Source organism: Bufo gargarizans, chromosome 3 (genome assembly GCF_014858855.1).
Source record: "Bufo gargarizans isolate SCDJY-AF-19 chromosome 3, ASM1485885v1, whole genome shotgun sequence".
Lineage (NCBI taxonomy): Eukaryota > Metazoa > Chordata > Amphibia > Anura > Bufonidae > Bufo > Bufo gargarizans.
In genome coordinates, this window is record NC_058082.1 from 386,554,189 (window position 1) to 386,577,982 (window position 23,794).

The 23,794-nt window shown below is 43.6% G+C and overlaps 1 protein-coding gene across 8 annotated transcripts in view; it reads right to left on the reverse strand.

Moving 5' to 3' along the window:
- NAV1 (neuron navigator 1) overlaps nt 1-23,794 on the reverse strand; it is a 482,667-nt gene that overhangs the window by 160,866 nt on the left and 298,007 nt on the right. The window contains exon 28 of one of the 8 annotated variants that reach the window (XM_044288208.1): nt 22,877-23,713. The exons of the other annotated variants lie outside the window; for them this stretch is intronic. Within the exon in view, the coding sequence (XP_044144143.1) occupies nt 23,710-23,713 (4 nt within the window). The 3' untranslated portion in view covers nt 22,877-23,709. Of the gene's footprint in view, nt 1-22,876; nt 23,714-23,794 lie in introns of those variants that run through there. 8 annotated transcript variants of the gene reach the window in all.

Here is a 23,794-nt window from a genome sequence, read left to right on the forward strand (position 1 = left end):
TGTCATATTCTAGGTTCTTCAAAGTAGCCACCTTTTGCTTTGATTACTGCTTTGCACACTCTTGGCATTATTTTGATGAGCTTCAAGAGGTAGTCACCTGAAATGGTTTTCACTTCACAGGTGTGCCCTGTCAGGTTTAATAAGTGTGATTTCTTGCCTTATAAATGGGGATGGGACCATCAGTTGCATTGTGGAAAAGTCAGGTGGACACACAGCTGATAGTCCTACTGAATAGACTCTTAGAATTTGTATTATGGCAAGAAAAAAGCAGCTAAGTAAAGAAAAACTAGTGGTCATCATTACTTTAAGAAATGAAGGTCAGTCAGTCCGAAAAATTGGGAAAACTTTGAAAGTGTCCCCAAGTGCAGTCACAAAAACCATCAAGCGCTACAAATAAACCGGCTCACATGCGGACCGCCCCAGGAAAGGAAGACCAAGAGTCACCTCTGCTGCGGAGGATAAGTTCATCTGAGTCACCAGCCTCAGAAATCGCAGGTTAACAGCAGCTCAGATTAGAGACCCGGTCAATGCCACTGCTAGGAAACCACTGCTAAGGACAGGCAACAAGCAGAAGAGACTTGTTTGGGCTAAAGAACACAAGGAATGGACATTAGACCAGTGGAAATCTGTGCTTTGGTCTGATGAGTCCAAATTTGAGATTGTTGGTTCCAACCACCGTGTCTTTGTGCGACGCAGAAAAGGTGAACGGATGGACTCTACATGCCTGGTTCCCATCGTGAAGCATGGAGGAGGACATGTGATGGTGTGGGGGTGCTTTGCTTGTGACACTGTTGGGGATTTATTCAAAATTGAAGGCATACTGAACCACCATGGCTACCACAGCATCTTGCAGCGGCATGCTATTCCATCCGGTTTGCGTTTAGTTGGACCATCATTTAATTTTCAACAGGACAATGACCCCAAACACACCTCCAGGCTGTGTAAGGGCTATTTGACCATGAAGGAGAGTGATGGGCTGCGCCAGATGACCTGGCCTCCACAGTCACCGGACCTGAACTCAATCGAGATGGTTTAGGGTGAGCTGGACCGCAGAGTGTAGGCAAAAGGGCCAACAAGTGCTAAGCATCTCTGGGAACTCCTTCAAGACTGTTGGAAGAACATTTCAGGTGACTACCTCTTGAAGCTCATCAAGAGAATGCCAAGAGTGTGCAAAGTAGTAATCAAAGCAAAAGGTGGCTACTTTGAAGAACCTAGGATATGACATATTTTCAGTTGTTTCACACTTTTTTGTTATGTATATAATTCCACATGTGTTAATTCATAGTTTTGATGCCTTCAGTGTGAATCTACAATTTTCATAGTCATGAAAATAAAGAAAACTCTTTGAATGAGAAGGTGTGTCCAAACTTTTGGTCTGTACTGTATATCATATAGGAGACACACACAGTGATATTTGAGAAGTAAAGTGAAGTTTATTGGATTTACAGAAAGTGTGCTAGAATTGTTTAACTGCTTGCTGCCACTGTAATGCCGATAGGCGTCCGGGCGGCAGCGCTCTCAGGTCTCAGCGACACCTATCAGACGCTATTTTGTAAATGGCGTCTGATATACCTTCTACCTGCTCCTCTGGTGGTCCCTTTTGCTTGGATCGACCACCAGAGGACACAGGAAGCTCTGTAAGTAGCACCACACACACACACACACACACACACACACACACACATTACACCCCCCTTGTCACTTATTTAACCCCTTATTAACCCCTGATCACCCCATATAGACTCCCTGATCACCCCCCTGTCATTGATCACCCCCCTGTAAGGGTCCCTTATCACCGCCAGTTACTTAGCTACTTGTTAGGTAGTTAGCGCCCAGCCCACCGCACCGCAGTCACTGATTAGTCGCTGATTAGCGTCATCGCTGTCGCTAATCAGCACTAGTACTATATAGTATCTGTAAGTGATCAAGACTGATCGCAATCAGATCTATATCAGTACATTAGGGTCACCTTAGACTCTACAAAAAACGCAGTGTTCGCCCGATCAGGCCTGATCTTGTGCGTACACTTGCGTTCAGTCCGCCCCACCGCAGTGACAGAATTTTTTTATCTGATCACTGCAAAAACACCATAAAATAGCTGCGGCGCTATAGAGATCGCTTTTGACCTTTCTGGATCTTTATTAGCGATCGCAGCTTTACTTCGCAAGCACTCCTTTTTACTAGGCAGGTGTGCTCTTTTTCCTGGGTAGTCTCAGAGTAATACCCCTTAAATTTAGTTAGCCCAAAATGTCAAAGGGGTATTCCGCTGAAGAAGCCTACAGGATTCTGGCCCTGATAAATGAAAGCGATGGGGACGCCTCACCCACTGAATCCAGTGGTTCAGAATATGAACCTGTAAACAGCAGTGGCACTCTAACCGCTAGTGAAGATGACGAGATTGCGGTCCCTGCCATAGTCAGGCGTACCCGACCCCATGTCAGTGTTCTGCGTACCCCGCGTGATGAGCCTCATTTGCAGCAGAGTGGTGCTAGCACTAATCTTTTTTATGGTGCGGCATACACCAGCAGAGCAGCACATCCTGCACCTTCTACCAGCACTGCCGTATTCCCTGGTGAAGTGGCAAGCACCAAAAGGGCAGTTCAAGCTGGTAAGGTGGCACGTGCAGTAACTCCCCCATCGCAGCCACCACGTTCACAGTCCCATAGAGCCCTTAGTCTCCCAGAGGTGCTGGCAAACCCAAATTGGCAATCCCCTGCTTCCGCCGCACCCGTATTGCCCCCTTTCACCTCCCAGTCTGGAGTTCGCATGGAGACAGCTAATTTAGGATCAGCAATTGAGTTTTTTTAGCTGTTCTTCACCGCGGATCTCTATGACTTTGTTGTGGCAGAAACCAACCGCTACGCCACACAGTATATAATCGCCAATCCGGAAAGCTTCTATGCCCAGCTTTTCCAGTGGAAACTAGTCACAGTTTCCGAATTTAAAATATTTTTGGGCCTTATCCTCAGCATGGGTCTAACTAAAAAAAATGTATTGCGGTCCTATTGGTCGAAAGACCCAATATATTACATGTCCATGTTCTTTTCTGCTATGTCCAGGGCACGTTTTGAGGGCATCATGCGCTTTATGCATTTTACTGACAATAAAACCTGTCATCCAAGAGGCCACCCTGCTTATGACCGGCTCCACAAAATTCGGCCCCTCATAGACCATTTGTCATTCATGTTTGCAGATGTGTATACTCCCAATCAGAACATCTGCATAGACTAGTCCCTTGTACATTTTACCGGGCGCCTTGGCATCAAACAGTACATCCCCAGGAAGCGCGCCCGGTATGGGGTCAAACTGTATAAGCTCTGTGAAAGGGCCACAGGCTATACATATCGTTTTAGGGTCTATGAGGGAAAAGATTCAAAACTGGAGCCGGTCGGATACCCTGACTACCTGGGGACCAGTGGCAAGATTGTTTGTGACTTGGTGTCATCCTTACTCCACAAGGGGTACCACTTATACATGGACAATTTTTACACAAGCGTGGGCTTATTTCGGCACTTATATCTAGTCGGAATTCAATGCTGTGGCACCGTGCGACCTAGTCGCCGGGGCTTTCCCCAACGGCTCGTTAATACCCGACTTGCACGGGGGAGAGGGCTGCCTTGTGTGACCAAGAACTGCTCGCGGTGAAGTGGAGGGACAAACGGGATGTTTACCTTCTGTCCACAATTCACGCAGACACGACAGTATAAATTGAAAGGGCAACTGGAGTCATTGAGAAACCCCTCTGTGTCCATGACTATAACCTTCACATGGGAGGGGTGGACTTCAATGACCAGATATTGGCTCCCTATTTAGTGTCCTGCCGCACCAGACGCTGGTATAAGAAGGTGTCTGTTTATTTAATTCAATTAGCTGTCTATAATCGTTTTATTCTCTACAGTAAGGCTGGGAGAACGGGATCTTTCCAGGAAGAGATCATTTTGGAACTCCGTGCCCCAAGTCCCTGATGTAGTTAGACGGCTACATGACAGACACTTCCCGAGTGTTTATCGTGGTAGCCCAACTCACCGTTCCCCAAGAAAAAGATGTTGTGTCTGTAGCAGGGCTGGAATTGGGCGTGACACCACCATTTTTTTTGTCCTGACTGTCCTGACCAGCCTGCCCTATGCATCGGGGAGTGTTTCCGCAAGTACCACACACAGGTACACTATTAGTGTAGGGATCGCGTGACACAGGACAGGCACACAGGGGTCTTAGGGCCCATTCACACATGTCTAAAAATGCCCTCCTAAAAGGTACTCATTGGAATTTGGGCCCCTTTGTGCACCTAGGCTGCAAAAAAGTGTCACCTATGTGCTATCGCCGTACTCAGGAAAAGTAGGGCAATGTGTTTTGGGGTGTCTTTTCACACATACCCATCCTGTGTGTGAGGAATATCTTTGTAAATGACAACTTTAAAAAAGAATTTATACAAAGTTGTCAATTTACAGAGATATTTCTCTCACTCAGCATGGTTATATGTAAAAATACAGTCGTTGCCAAAAGTTTTGAGAATGACATAAATATTGGAAAAGTTTCTGCTTAAGTTTTTATAATAGCAATTTGCATATACTCCAGAATGTTATGAAACGTGATCAGATGAATTGCATAGTCCCTCTTTGCCATGAAAATTAACTTAATCCCAAAAAAAACTTTCTACTGCATTTCATTGCGGTCATTAAAGGACCTGCTGAGATTTTGTCAGTAATCGTCTTGTTAACGGCCTCCGGACCGCCTAACGCAGATGTGCGGTCCGGAGGCGGCAGCGCTGCGCAGACTGACGCATATACGCGCCATCTCGCGAGACGCGAGATGACGCGCTTTGCCAGCCCGCGCATGCGCAGTTTGGGCCGGCATTTCATCGAGGAGTATTTCGTCATCAGCTTGCCAGCCAATGATCGCGGCTGGCAAGCTGATGATTTTTAAAAAATCCAATCAGAGTGCCAGATAACAGATCATATTAGTAAATATGATCTGTTATATGGCTGGCCTGCTCTTCTGCTGGTTCTTTTCGTCGGTTGGATCCAGCAGAGGAGCAGGCTACACAGTGAGTACACCAACACTACACACTTAGCCCCAGATCACCCCCTTGAACCCCAATTAACCCTTTGATCACCCCTGTCAATCACTAGTGAAAGGAAAAAAGTGATCAGTGCAAACTGTCACTTTTTTTTTTCCACTGGTATTGACCGTTAGGTTTTAGGTATAGTTTAGGCCCCTTGGTTAGGTAGTTTAGGGATCAGTTAGCGCCCAGCCCACCGCACCACAGTCCGTTATTCGCTGATTAGCGCATCGCTAATCAGCATTTGTAATTTTATAGTATCTGGAAGTGATCGAAACTGATCACGGTCAGATCTATAATTGTATTAGTGTCACTTTAGTTCTCCCTCCACCCAAAACGCAGTGTTTGCCCGATCAGGCCTGATCGGTCGCCCACACGTGCGTTCGCCCACACCCGCCCCACCGCAGTGACAAAAAAATAATAATTTTTTTTGATCACTGCACATTCACTTTACACGCACTGCGGCGATAAAAAAAAAAATCAGTTTTGATATTTTTTCTCAACCGCAGCGGCCTCCGGTACTTCGCTAGCCTCCCCTTTGTAAGACAGGCTTGCTTTTTTTTCTTGGGTAGTCTCAGGGAATACCCCTAAATTTAGTTGCCCACATGTCAAACAGGGGGTATTCTTCTGAAGAGGCCTACAGGCTTCTGACCCAGTCGGATGAGGAATGGAAACCCTCATCTGATGAATCTAGCGGGTCAGAATACAAACCTGTAGAAAGCAGTAGCTCTCTGACCCAAAGTTCGGACGAGGAGGCTGAGGTCCCTGATAGCACCAGGCGTACCCGGCCCCGTGTCGCTAGACCGCAGGTTGCGCAGGATCCGCTTCAAGAGCAGCAGAGTGGGGCTGCTGCTGTCGGATTACGTGGTGAGACATACACCAGCAGCGCAGCCCTCTCTGGACCTAGTACCAGCACTGCCGTACAACCTGGTGAAGTGGCGAGCACCAGAAGGGCAGTTGAAGCTGGTACGGTGGCACGAGCAGTAGTGACCCCGTCGCAGCCACCGCAAAGACGTGCCCGTAGAGCCCCTAGAATCCCTGAGGTGCTGGCAAACCATGATTGGCAGTCCCCAACTTCAGCCGCACCTGTATTTTTGCCTTTCAACTGCCCAGTCTGGAGTTCGGGTTGAGACAGCTCAGATCGGTTCGGCCCTGGGATTTTTTGAGCTGTTCTTGACTGCGGAGCTCTTAGACATAGTTGTGGCCGAAACAAACAGGATTGCCACACAATTTATCACCGCTAACCCGGGAAGCTATTATGCCCAGCCTTTCCGGTGGAAACCAGTCCAAGTTTCCGAAATTAAAACTTTTCTGGGCCTCCTCCTCAACATGGGTCCAACTAAAAGCATGAATTGCGGTCATATTGGTCCACAAACCCAATTCATCACATGCCCATGTTCTCTGCTGCTATGTCCAGGGCACGTTTTGAGGCCATCCTGCGTTTCCTGCACTTTAGCGACAACACCGCCTCCCGTCCCAGTGGCCACCCTGCTTTTGACCGGCTCCACAAAATTCGGACCCTCATAGACCATTTCAACCTGAAATTTGCAGATTTGTATACCCCAGAGCAAAACATCTGCGTAGACGAGTCCCTGATACATTTTACCGGGTGCCTTGGCTTCAAACAATACATCCCAAGCAAGCGCGCCCCGTATGGGGTCAAATTGTATAAGCTCTGTGAAAGGGCCACAGGCTATACCCACAAATTTCGGATCTATGAGGGAAAAGATCAGACCCTGGAGCCGGTCGGTTGCCCTGACTACCTGGGGAGCAGTGGGAAGACAGTTTGGGACTTGGTGTCACCCTTATTCGGCAAGGGGTACCATCTTTATGTGGACAATTTTTACACAAGTGTGGCCCTCTTTAGGCATTTGTTTCTAGAACGGATTGGCGCCTGTGGCACCGCGCGAACTAGTCGTGCGGGCTTCCCCCAACGGCTTGTTACCACCCGTCTTGCAAGGGGGCAGAGGGCCGCACTGTGTAACGAAGAACTGCTCGCTGTGAAATGGAGAGACAATCGTGATGTTTACATGCTCTCCTCCATTCACGCAGACACGACAATACAAATTGAGCGAGCAACCCGTGTCATTGAAAAGCCCCTCTCAGTCCACGACTATAACCTTCACATGGGAGGGGTGGACTTCAATGACCAGATGCTGTCTCCGTATTTAGTTTCCCGCAGAACCAGACGCTGGTATAAGAAGGTGTCTGTATATTTAATTCAATTGGCTCTGTATAATAGTTTTGTTCTTTACAGTAAGGCTGGGAGAACTGGATCCTTCCTCAAATTTCAGGAAGAGATCATCGAGAACCTCCTGTACCCAGGAGGTTCCGTGGCCCCATCCACCAGTGTAGTTAGCCGTCTACACGAGCGACATTTCCCCAATGTCGTTCCTGGTTCCTCAACCCAACCGTCACCCCGAAAAAGATGTCGTGTCTGTAGCAGGAGTGGAATAAGGCGTGACACCCGCTATTTCTGTCCTGACTGTCCTGACCACCCTGCCCTTTGCTTTGGAGAGTGTTTCCGGAAGTACCACTCACAGGTACACTATTAGCATAGGGATCATCTCACCAGGACAGGCACACAGGGCTATTAGGGCCCATTCACTCACACAGCTGCTGCAAACCTCTCCTTTCACCTGGGACAAAGTGCATAACGCACTTCGCCATATCTTTGGGCGATTTGCGCTTTGCACATTGACCCATGGGGAAGGAGAGGTTTGTTCTATAAAGGGAAAAAAAAAAAAAAGCACCAGTAAGCAAAAAGTATAATGCTTAGTTCAAAAAGTTAAAGTTTATATATTCTGTTCCAAAGTTAATAAAAAACATTTTTTACCTTCCAGGTGGACCAACCGATCGACTAGCTGCAGCACTGATGTGCCTTCTGAAAGAAGCATTGCGCTGCTGTCAGATTACACGCAAGTCGGTGTATACGGCGCTGCAAGACGAGATTTCTACTCTGCAGTAACAGATACGTTTGCCGAGGCATACGAGCTGAGGAGGAGGCGGCGTTCCTATGCTTTGGCAAACACTTTGTATGTAAAAAAAATATATATAAAAATCCCGGCAATGATTTATTCATCCACATCGATTGATGTGAATGGAGAAATCTGGTTTGCCAGGGCATACGAGCTAAGTGGGTATGGATGTTGGGCGGAGCTCCTATGTCCTGGCAGACGCCTTTCCCCTCTTTTTTTTTTTTTGGCAGAGATTTTTTCATCCACATTGATTGATGCGAATGAAGAAATCTGTGCCGTTTATTTTTTCATCAGCCCAGAGGCTGAACGGAAAAAAAAATCTCATTACCTGTATGCTCAATATAAGGAGAATAGCAGAAACTCCTAATGCTGGCCATACATGTAATGATTGCGGAGACCCTCAAATGCCAGGGCAGTACAAACACTCCACAACTGACCCCATTTTGGAAAGAAGACACCCCAAGGTATTTGCTGAGGGGCATATTGAGTCCATGAAAGATTTAAATTTTTGTCCTAAGTTAGCGGAAAGTGAGACTTTGTGAGAAAAACAAAAAACAAAAAAAAAACAATTTCCGCTAACTTATGCCCCAAAATTTTTTTTCGATGAACTTGCCAGGCCCCTCATTGAATACCTTGGGGCGTCTTCTTTCCAAAGTGGGGTATTTATACTGCCCTGGCTTTTTAGGGGCCCTAAAGCGTGAGAAGAAGTCTGGGATCCAATGTCTAAAAATGCCCTCCTAAAAGGAATTTGGGCACCTTGCGCATCTAGGCTGCAAAAAAGTGTCACACATCTGGTATCGCCGTACTCAGGAGAAGTTGGGGAATGTGTTTTGGGGTGTCATTTTACATATACCCATGCTGGGTGAGAAAAATATCTTGGTCAAATGCCAACTTTGTATAAAAAAATGGGAAAAGTTGTCTTTTGCCAAGATATTTCTCTCACCCAGCATGGGTATATGTAAAATGACATCCCAAAACACATTCCCCAACTTCTCCTGAGTACGGCGATACCAGATGTGTGACACTTTCTTGCAGCCTAGGTGGGCAAAGGGAACCACATTCCAAAGTGCACCTTTCGGATTTCACCGGTCATTTTTTACAGATTTTGATTGCAAAGTACTTCTCACACATATGGGCCCCTAAATTGCCAGGGCAGTATAACTACGCCACAAGTGACCCCATTTTGGAAAGAAGACACTCCAAGGTATTCTGTGAGGGGCATGGCGAGTTCCTAGAATTTTTTATTTTTTGTCGCAAGTTAGTGGAATATGAGACTTTGTAAGGAAAAAATTAATAAAAAAAAATCATCATTTTCCGCTAACTTGTGACAAAAAATTCAAAGTTCTATGAACTCACTATGCCCATCAGCGAATACCTTAGGGTGTCTACTTTCCGAAATGGGGTCATTTGTGGGGTTTTTCTACTGTTTGGGCATTGTAGAACCTCAGGAAACATGACAGGTGCTCAGAAAGTCAGAGCTGTTTCAAAAAGCGGAAATTCACATTTTTGTACCATAGTTTGTAAACGCTATAACTTTTACCCAAACCATTTTTTTTTGCCCAAACAATTTTTTATCAAAGACATGTAGAACCATAAATTTAGCGAAAAATTTATATATGGATGTCGTTTTTTTTGCAAAATTTTACAGCTGAAAGTGAAAAATGTCATTTTTTTGCAAAAAAATCGTTACATTTTGATTAATAACAAAAAAAGTAAAAATGTCAGCAGCAATAAAATACCACCTAATGAAAGCTCTATTAGTGAGAAGAAAAGGAGTTAAAATTCATTTGGGTGGTAAGTTGCATGACCGAGCGATAAACAGTGAAAGTAGTGTAGTGCAGAAGTGTAAAAAATGGCCTGGTCATGAAGGGGGTTTTAGCTAGCGGGGTTGAAGTGGTTAACTCAGGTGAGAATGTTGACGAGCACAAGGCTGGAGATCATTATGTCAGGCTGATTGGGTTAAAATGGCAGACTTGACCTGTTAAAAGGAGGGTGATGACTGAAATCATTGTTCTTCCATTGTTAACCATGGTGACCTGCAAAGAAACGCATGCAGCCATCATTGCGTTGCATAAAAATGGCTTCACAGGCAAGGATATTGTGGCTACTAAGATTACACCTCAATCAACACTTTATAGGATTATCAAGAACTTCAAGGAAATTCAAGTTCAATTCTTGTTAAGAAGGCTTCAGGCTGTCCAAGAAAGTCCAGCAAGCGGCAGGATCATCTCCTAAAGAGGATTTAGCTGCGGGATCGGAGTGCCACCAGTGCAGAGCTTGCTCAGGAATGGCAGCAGGCGGGTGTGAGCACATCTGCACGCACAATGAGGCGAAGACTTTTGGAAGATGGCCTGGTGTCAAGAAGGGCAGCAAAGAAGCCACTTCTCTCCAAAAAAAGCATCAGGGACAGATTGATCTTCTGCAGAAAATATGGTGAATGGACTGCTGAGGACTGGAGAAAAGTCATATTCTCCGATGAAGCCTCTTTCCGATTGTTTGGGGGATCAGGAAAAAGGCTTGTCCGGAGAAGAAAAGGGTTAGCGCTACCATCAGTCCTGTGTCATGCCAACAGTAAAGCATTATGAGACCATTCATGTGTGGGGTAGCTTCTCATCCAAGGGAGTGGGCTCACTCACAATTTTGCCCAAAAACAGCCATGAATAAAGGATGGTACCAAAGCACCCTCCAACAGCAACTTCTTCCAACAATACAACAACACTTTAGTGAAGAACAATGCATTTTCCAGCACGAAGGAGCACCGTGCCATAAGGCAAAAGTGATAACTAAGTGGCTCGGGGACCAAAACATTGACATTTTGGGTCCATGGCCTGGAAACTCCCACGATCTTATTCCCATTGAAAACTTGTGGTCAATCCTCAAGAGGCGGGTGGACAAACAAAAACCCACTCATTCTGACAAACTCCAAGAAGTGATTATAAAATAATGGGTTGCTATCAGTCAGGAATTGGCCCAGAAGTTGATTGAGAGCATGCCCAGTCGAATTGCAGAGGTCCTGAAAAAGAAGGGCCAACACTGCAAATACGGACTCTTTGCATAAATGTCATGTAATTGTAGATAAAAGCCTTTGAAACGTATGAAGTGTGTGCAATTATATTTCACTACATCACAGAAACAACTGAAATAAATATCTAAACGCAGTTTAGCAGCAAGCTTTGTGAAAACTAATTGTGTCATTCTCAAAACTTTTGGCCACGACTGTACACCCCAAAACACACTGCCCTACTTCTTCTGAGTACGGCGATACCACATGTGTGACTTTTTTTGCAGCCTAGGTGCACAAAGGAGCCCAAATTCCAATGAGGATTTCAAAGGGCATTTTTTACGCATTTGGATTCCAAACTACTTCTCACGCTTTAGGGCCCCTAAAATGCCAGGGCAGTATAAATATCCCACAAGTGACCCCATTTTGGAAAAAAGACACCACAAGGTATTCCATGAGGGGCATGGCGAGTTCCACGAATTTTTTTTTTTGGGCACAATTTAGCGGAAAATGTTTTTTTTTTGTTTCTTCTTACAAAGTCTCATATTCCACTAACTTGTGACAAAAAATACAATTTTACATGAACTCACCATGCCCCCTCGTGGAATACCTTGGGGTGTCTTCTTTCCAAAATGGGTTCACTTGTGGGGTATTTATACTGCCCTGGCATTTTAGGGGCCCTAATGCGTGAGAAGTAGTTTGGAATCCAAATGCATAAAAAATGCCCTGTGAAATCCTAAAGCTACTCATTGGAATTTAGGCCCCTTTGTGCACCTAGGCTGCAAAAAAGTGTCACACATGTGGTATCGCCATACTCAGAAGAAGTAGGGCAATGTGTTTTGGGGTGTATTTTTACATATACCCATCCTGTGTGTGAGGAATATTATTTTTTTATACAAAGTTGTCAATTTACTGAGATATTTCTCTTACGGAGCATGGGTATATGTAAAAATACACCCCAAAACACATTGCCCTACTTCTTCTGAGTATGGCGATAGCACATGTGTGACACTTATTTGCAGCATAGGTGCGTAAAGGGGCCAAAAGTCCAACGAGTACCTTTAGGCTTTACAGGCTTGCTCACAATTTAGCCCCGCCCAAAATGCCAGAACAGTAAACACACCCCACAAATGACCCCATTTCGGAAAGTAGAAACCCCAAGGTATTTACTGAGGGGCATAGTGAGTCCATGGGAGATTAATTTTTTTTGGCCAGAAGTTAGCAGAAATGAAACTTAATATTTTTTTTTCCCTCAGAAATTGTCATTTTCCGCTAACTTGTGGAAAAAAATTAAATCATACATAAACTCACCATGCCCCTCCGCGAATACTTTGGGGTGTCTTCTTTCTAAAATGGGGTCATTTCGGGGGTATTTATACTATCCTGGCATTCTAGCACCTCAAGAAACATGACAGGTGCTCAGAAAGTCAGAGCTGCTTCAAAATGCGGAAATTCACATTTATGTACAATAGTTTGTAAACGCTATAACATGTAGCACAATAAATTCTGACACAAACTTGTATAGAAATATAATTATATTTGAACAATTTAACCAGAGAAAGTTAAAAATACACTTTTTTTGAGAAAATTGAGGTCTATTTTGATTCATATCAGAAAAACGTGAAATCTCAGTAGCAATCAAATACCACCAAAAGAAAGCTCTATTTCTGAGAAGAAAAGGAGGTAAAATTCATTTGGGTGCCAAGTTGCATGACCGAGCAATAAACCATTAAAGTTGTGAAGTGCCGATTTGTAAAAAAGGGCCTGGTCACTAGGGGGGTATAAACCTGTGGTCCTTAAGTGGTTAAACAAAATTAGGCAGGTGCATAAATTCAGGCACTGTTGTCATTTTATTGATTCCAAAACCTTTAGAACTAAACATTTGAACTCAAATTGGCTTGGTAAGCTCAGTGACCCCTGACTTACATACACAGCTGAATCCAATTATGAGAAAGAGTATTTAAGGGGGTCAATTGTAAGTTTCCTTCCTCTTTCAATTTTCTCTGCACAGTAGCAACATAGGGGTCTCAAAACAACTCTCAAATGACCTGAAAACAAAGATTGTTCGCCATCATGGTTTAGGGGAAGGATACAGAAAGCTGTCTCAGAGATTTCAGCTGTCTGTTTTCACAGTTAGGAACATATTGAGGAAATGGAAGACCACAGGCTCAGTTCAAGTTAAGGATCGAAATGGAAGACCAAGAAAAATCTCAGATAGACAGAAGCAACGAATGGTGAGAACAGTCAGAGTCAACCCACAGACCAGCACCAAAGACCTACAACATAATCTTGCTGCAGATGGATTCACTGTGCATCGTTCAACCATTCGGCGCATTTTACACAAGGAGATGCTGTATGCGGGAGTGATGCAGAGGAAGCCTTTTTTTACGCCCACAGCACAAAAAGTGCCGCTTGAGGTGGGCTAAAGCACATTTGGACAAGCCAGCTATTTTGGAATAAGGTGCTGTGGACTGATTAAACTAAAATTAAGTTATTTGGGCATAACAAGGGGCGTTATGCATGGAGGAAAAAGAACACAGCATTCCAAGAAAAAGACCTGCTACCTACAGTAAAATATGGTGGTGGTTTCATCATGCTGTGGGGCTGTGTGGCCAGTGCAGGGACTTGGAATCTTGTCAAAGTTGAGGGGCGCATGGATTCCACTCAGTATCAGCAGATTCTGGGGACCAATGTCCAGGAATCGGTGACAAAGCTGAAGCTGCGCCGGGGCTGGATCTTTCAACAAGACAACGAACATAAACACTGCTCAAAATCCACTAAGGCATTTATGCAGAGGAACAAGTACAACGTTCTGGAATGGCCATCTCAGTCCCCAGACCTGAATATAATTGAAAAATTGTGGTGTGACTTAAAGAGAGCTGTCCATGCTCGGAAGCCATCAAACCTGAATGAACTAAAGATGTTATAAAGAGAAATGGTCCAAAATACCTTCAACCAGAATCCAGACTCTCATTGGAACCTACAGGAAGAGTTTAGAGGCTATAATTTCTGCAAAAGAAGGATCTACTAAATATTGATTTCATTTCTTTTTTGTGGTGCCCAAATTTAGGCACCTGCCTAATTTTGTTTAAACAATTATAGCACACTTTCTGTAAATCCAATAAACTTCATTTCACTTCTCAGATATCACTGTATGTGTCTCCTATATGATCTATTTAACTGACATTTTTTATCGTAACAACCAACGATTTATACAGGAAAATCATGACGATTAACAAGGTTGCCCAAACTTTCGCATCCCACTATATACAGTACAGACCAACAGTTTGGACACCTTCTCATTCAAAGAGTTTTCTTTATTTTCATGACTATGAAAATTGTAGATTCACACTGAAGGCATCAAAACTATGAATTAACACATGTGGAATTATATACATAACAAAAAAGTGTGAAACAACTGAAAATATGTCATATTCTAGGTTCCTCAAAGTAGCTACCTTTTGCTTTGATTACTGCTTTGCACACACTTGGCATTCTCTTGATGAGCTTCAAGAGGTAGTCACCTGAAATGGTTTTCACTTCACAGGTGTGCCCTGTCAGGTTTAATAAGTGGGATTTCTTGCCTTATAAATGGGGTTGGGACCATAGGTTGCCTTGTGGAGAAGTCAGGTGGATACACAGCTGATAGTCCTACTGAATAAACTCTTAGAATTTGTATTATGGCAGGAAAAAAGCAGCTAAGTAAAGAAAAACGAGTCGCCATCACTACTTTAAGAAATGAAGGTCAGTCAGTCCGAAAAAATGGGAAAACTTTGAAAGTGTCCCCAATTCCAGTCACAAAAACCATCAAGCGCTACAAAGAAACTGGCTCACATGTGGACCGCCCCAGGAAAGGAAGACCAAGAGTCACCTCTGCTGCGGAGGTTAGGTTCATCCGAGTCACCAGCCTCAGAAATCGCAGGTTAACAGCAGCTCAGATTAGAGACCAGGTCAATGCCACACAGAGTTCTAGCAGCAGACATTAGACCAGTGGAAATCTGTGCTTTGGTCTGATGAGTCCAAATTTGAGATCTTTGGTTCCAACCAGCGTGTCTTTGTGCGACGCAGAAAAGGTGAACGGATGGACTCTACATGCCTGGTTCCCACCGTGAAGCATGGAGGAGGAGGTGTGATGGTGTGGGGTGCTTTGCTGGTGACACTGTTGGGGGTTTATTCAAAATTGAAGGCATACTGAACCACCATGGCTACCACAGCATCTTGGACCATCATTTACTTTTCAATAGTACAATGACCCCAAACACACCTCCAGGCTGTGTAAGGGCTATTTGACCATGAAGGAGAGTGATGGGGTGCTGAGCCAGATGACCTGGCCTCCACAGTCACAGGACCTGAACCCAATCGAGATGGTTTGGGGTGAGCTGGACCACAGAGTGAAGGCAAAAGGGCCAACAAGTGCTAAGCATCTGTGGGAACTCCTTCAAGACTGTTGGAAGACCATTTCAGGTGACTACCTCTTGAAGCTCATCAAGAGAATGCCAAGAGTGTGCAAAGCAGTAATCAAAGCAAAAGGTGGCTACTTTGAAGAACCTAGAATATGACATATTTTCAGTTGTTTCACACTTTTTTGTTATGTATATACACATGTGTTAATTCATAGCTTTGATGCCTTCAGTGTGAATCTACAATTTTCATAGTCATGAAAATAAAGAAAACTCTTTGAATGAGAAGGTGTGTCCAAAATTTTGGTTTGTACTGTATATATATATATATATATATATATATATATATAAACAAAAACAGAATACCCCTTCCCGACCAGCGCTGTAATAGTACGGCGCTGCGGGACATGACTTGCCGTCCACCTCCGGTACTATTACAGCCCGCTGAACGGGCAAGTGCAGGAGCTGCGCCCAACCGATCAGCTGCAGGGGATCGGCTGTTCCCGTTAGCTGGACCCCTGCTGTATGCACCGGAATCGGTCAAAACACAGATGCCGGCGCATTAAAATAGTACCAAAAAAACTGGCACCTTATCCCCTAGTTTCCAAAATGGGGTCACTTTTGGGAGTTTCTACTGTAAGGGTGCACCAGAGGGGCTTAAAATGGGAAATGTCATCTAAAAACCAGTCCAGCAAAATCTGCCTTCCAAAAACCATGTGGCGTTCCTTTGCTTCTGCGCCCTGCAGTGCGCCTTTATATCAGGTTACAACCACACGTGGGGCGTTTCTGTAAACTGCAGATTCAGGGTAATGAATATTGAGTTTTGTTTGGCTGTTAACCCTCAATGTGTTAAATGAAAATAGAGATGAAACTTCAAAATTTAACTTTTTGGGCAGATTTTCCATTTTAATCCATTTTTTCTTTAATTCTTGTGGAATACCTAAAGAGTTAACAAAGTTTTTTAAATCAGTTTTGAGTAGCTTGAGGGGTGTAGTTTCTACAATGGGGTTATTTACCGGGGTTTTTCACTATATAAGCCCCACAAAGTGACTACAGACCTGAATTGGTCCTTAAAAAGTGGGTTTTGGAAATGTCTTAAACATTTTAAGAATTTCTTCTAAAATTCTAAGCCTTCTAATGTCTAACATTTTGAAAATTGCAAATTTTTAAAAAGTTTTGGTAAATTTGGTATTTTTTCATAAATAAAGGTGAAATAAAGTATTTTTCGCTTTATAAGACACACTTTTTCCCCCCAAAAGTGGGGGGAAAATGGCGGTGTGTCTTATAAAGTGGATACTTTATACTGGATATGCTGCACAGCGCGGCCAGCAAAGTATCAGTGTGGAGGGAGGAGGCGGGGACACGCATGGCGGGGCCCGGTGCAGTGACTCTACTCTAATACACTGGGCCCCGCAGCTGTTAAGTACATTCAATCCGAATGGGTCCGCAATTACTGTACTGTACTTACTGTAGTACCTTATGTATAGCATTAAGACGGCGCAGACCTCTCCTCATGTGCCGCCTGCCCCGACTGCCTGTTCATTCATAAAGTGAGATAACCAGGAGCTGCGGCACACTGATGAATCTTATGGGGGATCTGTAGATGACATAAGTGTCATCCACAGATCCTCCCATGACAGTGCTTCATCCACAGAGCCTCCATAAGAGTGCGGCATCCACAGATCCCTCATAACAGTGCGGCATCCACAGATCCCCCCATAACAGTGCGGCATCCACAGATCCCCCCATAACAGTGCGGCATCCACAGATCCCCCCATAACAGTGCGGCATCCACAGATCCCCCATAACAGTGCGGCATCCACAGATCCCCCATAACAGTGCGGCATCCACAGACCCCCCCATAACAGTGCGGCATCCACAGATCCCCCCATAACAGTGCGGCATCCACAGATCCCCCATAAGAGTGCGGCATCCACAGGCCACCATTAGTTCAAAACCTACCAAAAGCACACCTTTTGGTTCAAAATATTTTTTTCTTATTTTCCTCCTCAAAAACCTAGGTGCATCTTATCATCAGGTGCGTCTTATAAAGCGAAAAATACAGTATATTGACTCAAATTTATGACTATCATGAAGTACAATGTGTCACGAGAAAACAATCTCAGAATTGCTTTGATAAATAAACGTGTTCCAAAGTTATTACCACATAAAGTGACATGTGAGATTTGCAAAAAAATGGCCTCGGCAGGAAGGTGAAAACTGGCCCGGGAAAGAAAGGGTTAAGGGACAGGCTTTTGTAAGGGGGCCACTTAGGAACACTATTCTGCATGGAGGACACTAAGGGGGTATCATACTGTGGGGCGTGGCACTTAGGGGGCATCATATTGTGAAAAAAGCCAATAAGGTGGTATCATACTGTGAGAGGAGGGATTATGGAGGAATCCTACTCTGTGGGAGGCACTGAAGGGGAGTCATACTTTCTGAGGGGCACTAAGGGGCATCATTAAAGGGTATCTACAGTACCTTCAGAGGCAATCTTTGTTTATGATTACATTTTTGGCTAAAAATATTTTTATTAGGCCTTTATTAAAATATTGAGCCATTCTGTCACAAAAGGTTAACTGTTTTTCTAACTGTGTGACTGGTACTTTCATTTTGTGCTAGTCATCTAATAAACCTCATCTCTAAACTACTAAGAGGTCATAAACACTTATTTAAGCCACATTTTTATCAGTAAGATAAGGATTGATCTATAATAAGTATTTAGGAGGTCAGAGAGCAGAGGTAAGCTCCCAAATGACGGACAAGACAAAAAATCCACAGGCTGCTACTACAGCATCTCAGCTATGTACACAAAAAGAGATTCCATAGTGTTAATAAAGACCAATTGAAAAAATGAGTTCTTCAAATTGTACAATGCAATAATAATTACAAAAAAAAGTCGTAGTTTTATTCCGGCCGCCTCTCGGCATGTTTGCTGTGCTGCCGCCACCAAAACACAGGCCCGCCCCCATTACAGTCAATGGGGCCAGAGCGGAATTCTGTGTGCACGTGTGCACTAGTGGCAGCACGGATCCGACAGGCTGTTCACCCGCCGGAACAGCCTGCCAGAGTTCCTTGCCGCTAGTGTGAAAGTAGCCTTAATTACATTTTGAACTGAGGAACTGGCAACCTGAAAACGCCTTAATATTTTCTTATAGCATTCTGATTTGCGGGCCTCAACCATTTTCATTTTCAGACTGTTCGGCAGCTGTTTTTGGGGACAAGGTTAGAGGAGTCTAGATATTTTATAAAGCTTTTCAATTTGCATCACCTGGCCTTTCCTAACAATGATTGTAAAGGTATGTCACGACCCTTGGATATGGTCGTGATTCTTAGAGCCGCATGCAGTTGCCAGCGGCCAGGTTGGTTGTTTACCACAGGTGAGGTCTGTTAGTTGGTAGCCTCACGTGCGGTTGCCGCTGGCAATGTGGTGTTGTTGGCAGTGTAGCAGCCTGAGCTTGTTGCTAGGCGGCTCACTGTCAATGCATGCGGTTGCCTCTGGCAACGTGTGTTTATATGTGTGCACATTCCCTGTTTGGTGTGCACAGGGTTTGAGTTGTATGCACTTCCCCTTTAAGTTGGTGTCTTCTCTTCCCTGGTGTTGGAAGGGTTAACTTCCTTCCTAGTGTGTGTGCACTAGGTGTGTCTAGTTAGGTGTCGTGGGTATGACCTCAGGCCTCCTTATATGTTGGTGTGTTGGAGTCTGAAGGTCAGTTTGGATTTGGTTCAGCTTGGTGTGGAGCTCTGCTCCTGGGCTGTTTGTGATCCTGTCTGTGTGAGTCACCCTTATTTATTATTCTGTTTCCTTTGCTGTGTCTGTTGTCCCCTCCGGTGTGTTTCTGTCATTCCTCCCCCCACCTGGTGTATGTAGTTATGGTGTGGGTTTTGTTTGGAGGTTTGATTGTGGTGTGTGACGGCTCCGGAAGGGGCGTGCTTTCCCGGAGGTGTTAAGCGAAGGCAAGACCGTGGGTTTCCCAGCCTGGAGCCTCTTTCCATCTTGGCTGCGGCAGGTAAGAGTAGATAACATTGTTATTTTGCTTTGTGACTTACCTGCCGTACTGCTTCACCCATAGCCTTGCATCTGGTCAGCTACTGGGCCTTTGGAGACGCCTGTCATCCGTGTCGTGGATGCACAGGCATTCTCTGCCCTGTCATCAGGCCTAGGGCGTAGCAGGGATAGCAGGGTCCTAGGTTGGTGAGCATGAGCCCCCTTACCTTATGAGGTGGCTCATGCGCTAAGAGTCTAGGGAGAGTGTTTAGGGTTACGTTAGGAGGTGACCTGTTCCCTGCTATCTGGCATTGCAGCCTCAGCTATTGCATGGTGGGGGGGGGGTTTACCCACTCCCCGTCGTGACAACGCCTTAACTTAATCAGCTGTATGTAGTAATGGAGCAAAGTGAAAGTAGAGAGAGGAGGACATCGGGTGGGTGGGGGATGTGGCTAATGAGTAGCAGCAGTCTGCTACATAACCACAGCCACACAACAATCTGCTGTGTCCATCCTCCTATCACTACTTTAACTTCGCTCCATTACTACACATAGCTGATATCTTTTCATCTGCATGTAAGATGGTAACTTATTACAGCCAGATTGGTTAAGAGAGCTCTTTAGCTAACTGCACTGAACATCTGATATATCCTCTGTCCCAGCTGTGTTATGAGGACAGACTTTCTCTATGCTAGTAGAGGAGCCGTCATTTTATTTCTCCTGATGCTTGTCCCCTAGAGAAAACAAGACATTATAAATAATGAAAACTATTTAGGAAAGTGTTAATAATGAAGTAATATTTATATTTTCAGTAATTGTATGGCACAAAAAGGTTAATTAATTTTTTGAATGTATTTCAATGGCTTTTGTCACAACATGGCACATGATAACGCTATGACGTTTTATCAGAGTCAATTATAGCTCGGTTACATCTGTATGTCAATTTTTTATTTTTTTGTATTTTACAAGAGCAAGAGGCTTGATGAGGGGAAAAAGGCTTTTGTTTTTTACTTGAAAACTTTCTTTTTTAATTTGCAAAAACACATTTTATTTTAGTCCTACTAGAGGACTTCAGTTTCATCCTGTATTGTAAATACATTGAATCTGTCAGTTTTACACTATTAGACCCTACCTGTGGCCAGAGAGATTTCTGTAGTTGGCAGACTGGAGGCCTTTGTAAGGCTTCCAGCTGCCACAGCAACCCACGATTGTATTGAGAGACAGAGTCAGACAGTTAAATGGCCAGTATCGGATCTAGAGATCTGTGTAGAGGAGTGGGCCAAAATCCCTGTTGCAGTGTGTGCAAACCTAGTCGAGAACTACAGGAAACATTCAACCTCTGTAATTGCAAACAAAGGCTTCTGTGCCAAATATTAACACTGATTTCTCAGGTATTCAAATACTTATGTTCAGCAGTGCAAGACAAATACATTCTTTAAAAATCATACAATATGATTTCCTGATTTTTTTATTCTGTCTCTCAGAGTGAGGATGCACCTACAATGTGAATTTCAGACCCATCCATGATATCTAAGTGGGAGAACTTACAAAATCGCAGGATGTTCAAATTCTTCTGTTCCTCACTGTATGTGTGTATATAATATATATATATATATATATATATATATATATATAGATATATATATATATATATATACACATATATATTAGTATTTTTTTTTTAAATGACAACCCTCTTGAACACTTTATTCACTCCTGTGGTTGCAATGTTTTCACCTCATTCAGAGTCTCTTCAAGCTATGAGCTAAAATGTTACGACTAGTGTTTAGTGAATTTTTGTTTCAAGGTCGGCATACAAGGTTCAGGCTATGTAAAAATTCCGTTTGGATTCCGCTACCAATGCCCATATGTGTCCATTCACATGTTCGCAACCGTTTTGCAGTCCACAAATTGCGTATCCGCAAAACACGGACACTGGCCATGTGCATTCCGCATTTTGAGGACCACACATGGCCGAAGCTATGATATAAATGCCTATTCTTGTCTGTGGCTGCGGACAAGAATAGGACATGCTCTATTTTTTTTGCAGGGCCGCGGAACGGAAGTGCGGATGCAGACAGCACATGGTGGTGCTGTCTGCATCTTTTGCGGTCCCACTGAAAATGAATGGGTCCGCACCCCTTCCGCAAGATTGCGTAACGGATGCGGACCCGTTATGTGGATGTGTGAATGGACCCTTAGTTATGGTCTGTGGTAATCTTGCATAACCTGAACCTTGTACGTCAAACTTGAAATACAAGTTCGCTCATCCCCAGTTGCGACCACAGGGGTGAAAAGTATTTTTCTTTTCACTAATTTTTTGCGAGTGCTGCCACTTTTTTAAATTCTTATATTGTCCTGGATTTGTTGCAAGATTCATTGGCCTGCACCTCCATATTGATATTTGGCTTGATGTGCTGCCATTGTAATATATACACATGCTATTTGCAGCTTTTTTTCTGTCCGGGATGTGGGGACGCAACCAAGCGGATGCATGTTGGTGCATTCCGTTTGGTTCAGTTAACCAACGGATCTCAATAGCAGAATGAAAAACTCTAGTGTGAAAGTAGCCTTAGGGTTATTCCTGCACAGTTTTTATTTTTAGTTTTTTACAATGTTCACCTGACAGAGTAGATAATGTGATATTTTTATAGAGCAGGTTGTAACGACGCGGCAATACCTAATTTGTCTATTTATTTTAATTTTGGATTTACACAAACATTCTCTTTGCGTTTCCATTTTCTGAAAGCCAATTTTTTTTTTTGGGGGGGGGGGGGCGACTGTCTAAGGTAGGGTCTCATTTTTTGCTAGAAGAGATGATGGTTTGATTTGTACCATTTTGGGGCACATAAGAATTTTTTATCGCTTGGTATTACACTTTTTGTGTTGTAAGGTGATAGAAAATTTCTTTTTTGGCACAATTTTTTATTTTTTTACGGAGTTCACCGGACGGGTTAGCGCATGTGATATTTTTATAGAGCAGGTTGTTATGCACGCCTTTTTAATATATTTTGCTTTTACACAATAACAGCATTTTTGAAACAAAAAAAATATGTTTGAGTGTTTCCATTTTCTGAAACCCATATTTTTTATTTTTTGGGGGGCGATTGTCTTAGGTAGGAGCTCATTTTTTGCGGGATGAGATGACGGTTTGATTGGTACTATTTTGGGGTACATATGACACTTTTTTTTTATCACTTTTTATACCATTTCGTGGGCGGTGGGCAAAATTGCAATTCCATTTTTAGTGTGTTTTTTTTTTAAAAACCAATTATATGTACGGATATAGGAAGAAGTTAATTTTTTTTTTACTTTTTTCAGTTTTTACACTTTTTTTGACTCAGACTCACTTGGTTGTTGAAGATCCAGTAGGACTGATCCCTCTGGAGGTGAGGATGGCCATCCTACGCGGCGGGGGAAGGGGGTAGAGACGGCATTGGGCCGCTGCCACAGCAGAGCAGAGGCCTAATGGTTAAACAGTGTAAACTTTAACTGGACAGATATATCACGTTGGCTGATGCTGGAAGATAAATCTTTTGCATTTTATAACTGGCTAGCTATATGCCACCTATATGCTGGCTTAGCTTACAGAAAAAAAATGCATCAAATGTTTGGTGCATTTTTGCAGCACCATGCTGCACTTTTAAGCCATTGTCTTTGATATGCCACGCCCCTTTCAGACAAGCCGTAAAAAGTCTTAAAAATGAATAAATGTGGTGCAAGGCATATATGTTGGGTATTTCTTTATGGTGGCAGCAACGCAAATTACTTTGGAACAGGGTTAACAACCCTTGAGGACTTTTTGCGTTAAGATCATACATGTATGATCTTCACGCAAAAGGTCCTCAAGGACAATGGAAAAAAGTCCTCAAGGACAATGGAATAACCTCATTACTCTGTTAGAGTCAAAAATGTTGCTACTTACAGTATGCTCCTACTGTCATCCTACAGCTATCTTCTCTTACCACATGGGGTTCTCTGTTGATATGCCATGCAACCATATTTTTCAGCTTTGTACTTCAACTGTACTCCGATTATAAAACATAATTCTTTATCATACAAGTAATACTAGTAACTAGTAACTGACTGCTTTCCATCATTGTGGTTGACATTATACCCTATTCTGTTTATATCCCCTGATGCTGTAATGTCTACCTTCACCTCATTTAGTATTCTCAAATGGCATACTGGTTCGGTTTTTCATATTGCTGTACTGTACTCAAGATGTGATTATCTTTTGTGAGTATGCTATTTCTGACATGTGATGATATCAATGCTTCGTTACCTTTTAAAGAGAAGAGAAAAAACTATAACTTAATACAAAAAAACCTTTTCACAGAGAATCATTATTTTTTCACAGAACTGT